We start from the raw sequence: 8,806 nt of genomic DNA on the forward strand, positions 1-8,806 counted from the left end.
AAACTAACAGCTTTGTGAAGCTTGCCGTGGTGCTAGCGTTCCTCGTCAAGATCAGAGATAGGGACAGAGACAGAGAGGAAAAAGGATTTGCAGAAACTCGGTTTTGGGGAGTTTGGTTATGGTTAGAGACTTTAGAGTTCAGCTTTGAAAAATGACTTAACATCTTCTCTCCTTGTAGGCATAACAGTCCAAGCTTCAAACCTGTACGCGACGATTGGGAGAACCAAATAAACAAGAAAGAAGGTCTACCTCTACTTGATCTCCCCAAACCGCGTCTAAAGATTTCGAAGGGACATAAATAATAATTAATGAATCAACGCAGGTGATGGTTATCCGTCATCAATGCGCATAAAACTACAGCACCTCTTCCGGAGAAAGTTTTTTGTTTTTCAAACCTGCAAATATTTTTTATTTTTCACCTCAACAGGGTTTACCTTGTACGTCTTCTTTTCCTTTACTTTTATTTTCCACCTGGGTCTGCTTTATTTATTTATTAGTATAATTTTTGGGAGGGTTGAGCTTGGTCTATTTTTCTGTTCAGTTGATACTCTTTTCGGTTCTCAACCCAGTTGGTTCTATTATTTTTTCTCTTCTGTTCATACTTTTCTTTATTCATCTGCCATCTGGCTTTCGCCCTTTTGATTCTTTCGCTATTTATATGTTCTGGGTTTTAATTTTTTTTCCTAATTTCCCTGGTTTTAAATTCTTCTTTTTCTATCTTGGTTTCCTTCGTATCTCTTCGCCTCTCTGTTTCATATCCAATTTGCTTACCTTCGCTTCTGCGTCCTGTTCCCTTCATGCTAGGTTCTTTGGCCTTCCAATCTGGGCCATTTCTTGTGATTTCCTTTCTGGGTTTTCTTGTCTTTGGATGATCGGCTGATACCAATAGGAATTCAACTGCGGGGAGGCTTTTGCTGTGTGTTTTTCGAGGATGAGTTAAGAGATCAGAGACGACCAGCTCGAGTGCTTAGAATTAAGAGCGCTTAAATTTGAATTTACACTGAATTTTGAACCATGAAGTGTTTATTCTACTTCAAGGATAAATCAAAATCCAGGCAACAGAACTCGGCTCCAGAGTTGAAAAATAGAAGCCCGCCGGATAATTCGCCGAGGGCAGTCAAATCTTCAGGTTCAGAAGCTTCCCAGCGGAGCATACCGGAGTTGTACGAAGAGAAGGCGCATAATTTGCGGGTCTTTTCGTTCTCGGAGCTGAGGAACGCCACCAATGATTTCAACAGGATGCTTAAGATTGGGGAAGGTGGGTTCGGGAGTGTCTATAAAGGATTTATCAAGCCTCCTAATGGTCAGGGAGAAAAAACAGTGGTTGCCGTGAAAAAGCTCAACAGGGATGGCTTGCAGGTGAAGTCATCTTTTTTTTTTGTTTGCTTCTGCCATTTTATAATGAAAATTGGAACTTTTCCTTTAAGTAATTTTTTTGAGGTTAGATAGGGTCTTTCACATTAGGTTTGTTTTTCTTCTGAAAAGAAAAAGAGTAAATTGTGCTGAAGTGTTTGATGATCATAACTATGAGATTATTATCTTCAGATTTTGTTCTTATGGTTTCCCTTTTTTCTTTAAGAATCTCCAGAGCTTCTTTATGCGATCCTTTGACACTTCGATAGACACAGATGCAGTTAAAAGTTGTAAAAGTCTGTAATGCATAACAAACTGTCTTGCACAGTTGCACCTAAAAGGGGACAATCAGAATTTTTGGATTCTATGATCTTTCGTTTTCCTATTCCCGTTTCTTTTTTTTTTTTCTCCATCCCAGTAAAATTCTGTCACTGCTCCGCAACATGTTTTATTATCAGAGCTCAATGTAAATTTTCTTGCTGAACTTGAACCAATGCGTCTCTGTTGACGGAAACAGGGCCAAGTTTGAGAAGGCATGTCCTTGCATCGCACAAGACTATAAAAGTTACAAATTGTAAGTCTTAATTTCTCTCCACAGTGGTAGTATCGAAGTCAATAAGATTTGGGTACTTGAAGCTTCAACCAATGCCACTTTTTCTGCGTTTTGAGACTGATCATAGATCTACATCTGCACCCACTTATCCTGTAACACAACTACTACTTCTTAGGGGCTTGATGGTTTCCAAATTTAGTGTACTTTCCAATTTACTTTTTTATTTGTTTGAAGATTATTATGTTCTTGAAGTGGTCTAGAGATAAAGGTAGATATTTGGCTGCAAATGGATCTGATTTAATTTGATTCAAATTTAAATGCGATTCATTTAAATCAGATTTGGATATCCATTTATCCATACTGGATCACATCGGATTTGAAAATATGATGGGTTTTGGAATTTAGATAAATGTATTTTTTTTTCTGTTTACAGTGTATATACAATCTATTTTGTAGATTTATGCTGCTTTTATACATATTTACTGAGCTTCAAATTGAATTGGATATCCAGATATGTTAATGAACTAGATTTGAATCCATGTTTTACATATTCGTCAGATATCTATAGTCTGAATTTGATCCAATCTGTTTGCAGCCTTAAGGCTGATAAGTGCTAGAGTAGGTCAAGGTCAGCGCTATGGTAGGCAATATACCATGTACCTTGCTTTTGGTAGTGGTGATTGGTGAATACACCTTAGCTGTATCTACTTCCACCTTCCAGATGTTCATGTTGCACCCTTGGTGTCAATGCCTCTGGGTTACAGCAGCCCAGGTGCACATGGCACTGGCAGTGGTAACTGCACCTCAGCAACCTCAGGACCATTGTAACAGCTCTTCATAATTTCTCATTTTTTGTGGCATCATGGAATATTTGCACTTAGAATTCTCTGGTGTCTGTTTAAAGGGTGACTAATTGAGTTTAATAATCAATGAACTTAACAATTTATATAGGAGTCCTCATAATACATGTTTCCCTCATAATTGTGTGGGTCGAAGTTACCTCTTTATAGCCTTTCACTATACATGAGCTATACATGTCTATTTGCATACTTTCAGTACTTAGATATATACATTAAGGTCTCCCTCTGTATCAGCATGAGACAAACCCAATGAACAAATCAGTATAAGCCCAGCAAATACTTTATCAACCTTTTCTTCTGTGTGCCTTGATCTTCATATAAATTCTTCTATTTTTTTTTAGTAACCACTGGCCAACTTAGGGTACCAATGGAGAAAAGTTGATAATAGATTTCACCTGAGTTTAATATTAGTAAATAAAACCATAGATGCTTATCCCACTTTTAAGTTTTACCTCTTTATTTCTTTGGTGAAACCTTTTCATTAATCATATTATATTTGCATCTTGTGCATTGTTCTTTATTACTATTCTCCATAGTACCAAAATGGTTCTATCCAAAGTTATCTAGTCAATATCAAGTATTTGTTTATGTTTTTTTATCCATTTCCTTTGGAGTGGTGGCACTGAAGTTTCTAAACTGCAAGGATAGCAAACTTTGCAACTTAATTACTTAAGTTTATTCAAATAATGTTCTACAATTTCAAATGCTTGGACCTTTGTCAAAATTCATGGTTGTATGTACCATCCATGGACTTGGGTGTAAGTATGCATCTAGGAACTGGATTCATCTGATCTCAGAACAGTGAGATATAGGGAGTTGGCTAAAATTAATCTACCAACTACTACTAATGTATGGATACATCATTCATTGGAGGATAAATATTAATTTCCAATCATGCAAGTGACCTCTGTTTAATTTGGACACAACATACACTCTAATCCTGTTCCCATGTTGTGTTGTGTATAAGATGGATACTTGTGGTAAAATGAAGAATCTGGGTATCATAGATGCCATATTATATATTTAGTTCCATGAGGCATTGAGACTTGATTAGCTCTGGAAATATCATGGTTCAGCAATTACCAAATAAATTTACAAATCGATGTAACTTCAGTGTTTAATCTTTTGGCTAGTACCCTTTTTGGTAATAATTTCTGGTTTCTTCTTGTTTGACCATAAATCATTGTGGTACATGGGTTCTGTCTATTTGTCTCTTCTAGAAATATATTAGTTTCTTATTAAGTTTTTCTCTGCTTTCAGGGTCACAAACAATGGGTGGCGGAAGTTCAATTTCTAGGTGTTGTAGATCACCCAAATCTTGTAAAACTCATAGGATACTGTGCTGTAGATGGTGAAAGAGGGATCCAACGACTACTGGTGTATGAGTTTATGCCAAATAAAAGCTTAGAAGATCATCTTTTCAGCAAGGCTTTTCCTTCTCTTCCTTGGAAAAGGAGGTTAGAAATAGTCCTTGGAGCAGCTGAAGGATTGGCCTATCTGCATGAAGGATTGGAAATCCAGGTTCCACTCATAAATTGCTTTTAGTGAATCCATGTAGGCACCATGGGAGTTTTATACTGATTATTTCTAGACTTGATAAAGTTTCATCATGCAAGAATATATACAAAATTTCACTTAAAGTAGCTTTCTTCCAGCAGCAAGAGAGGGAAAACTATGGTCTTATTCTCGATTTTTTTTTCCTTTTCTTGGGGTGGGGGTGGTGATTGCTTAATCCATAAATAATTGACCTCAACTAGTCATTGGACACTTCTAAACATTTGATGAATTGGTCTTCTTTTGCTTTCATAGTGCAATCAAATTCAATTCTCTATTAGCTGGCAATTGGAATCTTTAGAAAGATAAATTTTGCTTTTCAGACTTAAAGCACATTCCATTTTTTGGATGGGCTTGTCCCACCTTGAATTTAAACCATCATTATCCATGTTGATTTGATACTTGCATGCATCAAGCCTTCAAAGGTTGTGAAGTAAGGACTGAAATGTTAAAAGAGTTAAAACATTATTGATACAATAGGAGACCATGAAGATGATATGACTAGAACATAACCATATCCAAACATGTAGAAAATTATCAGTCTATTGGATAACTTTGGATGAAGATAATTTAAACCAAAGTACTAACCATGGAGTTTTCACTAATTTGGAAGGTGATATATCGAGATTTTAAATCATCAAATGTGCTTTTGGATGAGAACTTCAAGCCAAAGCTATCGGACTTCGGGCTTGCAAGGGAGGGACCGGCAGATGGGCACACTCATGTCTCTACAGCGGTATGTAACTATGTATACGGCATGCTTGTCAATTCATGGTGATATTTGTCGGTTGCATATTGGGTAAACTTTCTCCTAATATAGCAGAAAGTATGCATGTAGCCTAGCATCATAATAGGACATGATGGCAATCTTTTGAATTGAGTCCAGATCTGCTGACTACAAGAGCCTACAGCCACACATTGGGCTTTTCTACTTGTTATTTTCATTTGGAGATGTTCCTGATGTGCAGCTGTAGTGTCTTGTGGCCAGCATTTTCTGGACAGTAGATCTGAACTCCATGCCAAAGTCGAAGCATCATTGTCAAATCATCTACATTATCTTTTAGATGTTACGATGTTGTAACTAATGTTCTTGAATGTCCATTGATGGAACACCTGTTTTTTTTTTTTTTTGAATCACATTACTTAGCATGATCATACTTTTTTTTTCCCATGCCCATGAGAACTCTTCTTGGTAATCAGGTGGTGGGGACATACGGGTATGCAGCTCCAGACTATGTTGAGACTGGACATCTCACAACTAAGAGTGATGTATGGAGTTTTGGAGTAGTGCTATATGAGATCCTCACTGGTAGGCGATCATTGGAGAGAAACCGCCCAAGAATGGAGCAAAAGCTTCTAGAATGGGTGAGACAGTTCCCTGTCGACAGTAGAAAGTTCTGCATGATAATGGACCCACGACTGCAAAACCAGTATTCTCTTAATGCAGCAAGGAGAATTGCCAAATTGGCAGATAGTTGCCTGTGTAAGAATCCAAAAGACCGTCCAAAGATGAGTCGAGTGGTAGAGAGCTTGAAGGAAGCCATCCAAGTTCGTGAAGAGGGAAGTCCTTCTGAGAAGAGGACCCCTGATTACCCTGGTACTAACTCGGTTGACTCTGATAAGAATCCGGATCAGATTGGCACCACTGAATCTGCAAGGAGGCGGATGGCCCACCTGGCAAGTCTAAGCGAGAATGTAAATGTAGTTGGTAGAAGACGATTTATGATCATGCAGAGGACCAAAGTGCCATAGTTTTTTTCTGACAAGCTACCTTTTTGATTCTTCAGCAGGTCTAAGCATTGCTTGTACCAGAAGATTAATCAAGTGGGTCCTTTATTTCTTTATTCAGGTATGCACATCAAATCCGTCCAAATGTGCAAGAACTTGCAGATTTAACATGGCCTGCTGTATAGTTGATCAAGGCTCTGTTCTTTCTGTTCTTGTAAGAAACAGCGGAGGAAAGTAGCTAGCAAAAAAGAGAAGGATACAAACTACAGCAACCTTGCTGAATCGATTCAGAGTTGTTCTACGGTTGTCACTATAGGCTGTTTAAATGCCCTTTCTTATAGGTCAGGGTGCAGTGCAACATTTGTTTTTCCTGGGTGAGCAACATGCAATGTAACATGGTCATACAGTTTCTTTTGTCAAGCCTGTACTCAGTATCAATTTAATTATATTTGTGAGTAAATAATGTCATAATTGATAGGACGGTGGAGAGAAAAAAATTCATTTTCCCTTACTGTGCATGTTATTCAATGCTTTTCTGTCACAAGAACTAGAAACACAAACTGACCAACATTCTTCCAGGCCATACTGTTGGTTATCCTTCTGTGGTGCTGGTGCAGATATTAATTCTTGGTCATATGAATTCTTGTTGAATATCAGAAACGTAGAAAATGGTCCATCATGAATTTTGATTTCAAGAGAAATGCCTCACAATTGGTTTGAAAAAAAAAAAGCATTGTTTTTTACATGAATAAAGGGGAACAGAAGAATATAGGGATTCCAATTGAGCTCCAAACCAGCTTGCCATCAAGAAGATACTCGGGTCATTTAGACAAGCGCAACCCAAGTACCAATTCCACTCCTTATGTGGAGGAAGGTTTTCTAACTGGGTCAGGCTCAAGAAGCTAGCGAGTTTCCTTACATGAATCTACCTACTTATACCATGTGAAGGGATGTCTATTATCAGAATCTATTTTACCAAATGCCACCAAAGTATAATGGAGAGAGGAGTTGTAGCTAAATGCACTGGATTAGTCGGTTAGGTGGTATTTATGTTTTGTTCTGTTTTGATATAAGGTCTCCATGACTATGGCTGAACAAGGAATGCTAATCATACTCTTGCCACTTTGTGTCCATGAAAAGTATTGTAATTACCAAAACGCCCCATGTCAAGAGACGAACACTCTTGATGTATAACATGGGTAAGAGTCGATCTGGAATCGTACTCTTGATTTGAGGAGATCATTTCTAAATTTTAGCCCAGGACAGACATACATGTATAGGTACATGCATGCGTACATACAACTCCATCCAATTCAATTACTTCTTTGCATTTTGGATCTGCATAATGGTTTTGTTGCACCCTAAAAATAGGTCCAAATGCGTCTCTATTGACAATTGACAAGATGCAAATGGAGTGATTTGAATCCAGTCACCCAGCACCCAAGTCTTAAATGCAATCATAAATCACTATGCCATATTTACATGCAATCTTAAATCACTATGCCATAAATGAAATAAGATAGTTTTATTAGCTTTATATTTACATGCAATCCAAACAAATAACATATGTTTATGTTCAACAACTTCAACTAAAGATTGAAAATAATAATATTCCAAATTAGTATTTTATAAACTAATGGAATTGATAATCTATCAAATTCATATTTATATAAGAATGATTTTTAATCTCAAGAAAATTATATAAATAAAACTATTAATAATAAAATAATTATTTTACTACTTAAAATTTATAAGTTTACACATGATGTGTATCCTATCTTTTTATAAATTATTACTTAATAATTTAATTTTCACTAAATAACAACATATTATTATTAACAAAAAATAAAATATTTTTTACAAAATATTCAAGAATATAATATAAATTGAATTGATCAAATCCAATAATCTACATTTGTATAGAAAAAATGATGTTTTACTTCAAAAAATTATAAAACAAAAATATTAATAATTGAATAATTATTGTAGTAATTAAAAATTATTAATTTGCATATGATATGCATCTTATAAATCTTAATGGATTTGATACTTTTTATAGATCATTAATTGATATTTTAATTTACATTTTATAATAAAATATTTATTATTTATAAAAATAAAAATATTGTTTAGCAAACATTTGAGAGTTAAGTTTAGTTGATATTTTTAATGTTATAAATTAAAAATAGTAAAATAGAAAATAATATAATAATTCAAATATAACAATTGTATATGTTTTGTGCCTTGGACTTTAATAGAAAAATAGAAAATAACATAATTATGGTTTTGCTCATGTATTAATTTGTAAAAAAAAACTTTATAATGTGTTTTGGACTTTTGATTTCTGCATTATCAGTAAAATTATATGATATCTATGCATCTCCTATATTAATATTCATATATATTTAAAATACATATTTACACATAACTTGTGGCTATTTTGACCTTAAATTTAGTGTTATTAATATCTTTATAGAATTTGTATGCATTTGTCTAGCATACCTAAGTAACTTCATATAATTTTCATTTGTGTCTATGTATTTTCGAAGTGTATCCGTATCTGAGTTGTCCGATACAATACATAATACCGATACTTTGATCTTTGGTTGTAGTGTTTTGTGGGTATGTGCGGGTAGCTATTATACAGGGTTTGTAGTTTGTCTTCTATTGAGAATTGATATATGGCAAAATCTATGGTGCATGAACTACATGTTAACTAAACAAAAAAAAAAATGATGGTAAGTACACTTGAACTACA

At 35.2% G+C, this 8,806-nt stretch overlaps 1 protein-coding gene across 11 annotated transcripts; it reads left to right on the forward strand.

The window, feature by feature from the left end:
* Positions 1-6,699, forward strand: LOC148848416 (putative serine/threonine-protein kinase PBL19). Of its 11 annotated transcripts, none has more exons than XM_088951795.1 (6): positions 1-1,359; positions 4,027-4,287; positions 4,934-5,056; positions 5,521-6,015; positions 6,108-6,169; positions 6,274-6,699. In XM_088951795.1, exons 1-5 carry the CDS (start codon positions 1,015-1,017, stop codon positions 6,114-6,116), a joined length of 1,233 nt encoding a protein of 410 aa, XP_088807921.1. In that variant the 5' UTR covers positions 1-1,014; the 3' UTR covers positions 6,117-6,169; positions 6,274-6,699. The 11 variants fall into 11 exon arrangements, with proteins under 11 accessions (XP_088807921.1, XP_088807922.1, XP_088807924.1 ...); XM_088951796.1 differs by having other exon boundaries at positions 6,268-6,682; XM_088951798.1 differs by having other exon boundaries at positions 6,111-6,169; positions 6,274-6,679.
* The last annotated feature ends 2,107 nt before the right edge of the window (positions 6,700-8,806 follow it).

The sequence above is a fragment of the Nelumbo lutea genome, chromosome 6 (genome assembly GCF_056320005.1).
Source record: "Nelumbo lutea isolate HS-2025 chromosome 6, American lotus-T2T, whole genome shotgun sequence".
In the NCBI taxonomy this organism is placed as follows: Eukaryota; Viridiplantae; Streptophyta; class Magnoliopsida; order Proteales; family Nelumbonaceae; genus Nelumbo; species Nelumbo lutea.

Coding starts and splice junctions, on each gene's coding strand:
- LOC148848416 (XM_088951794.1), top strand. CDS start 1,015: ATGAAGTGTTTATTCTACTTCAAGGATAAATCAAAATCCAGGCAACAG. Junction 4,288..4,933: donor ATGAAGGATTGGAAATCCAG/GTTCCACTCATA, acceptor CTAATTTGGAAG/GTGATATATCGAGATTTTAA. Junction 5,057..5,520: donor ACACTCATGTCTCTACAGCG/GTATGTAACTAT, acceptor CTTGGTAATCAG/GTGGTGGGGACATACGGGTA.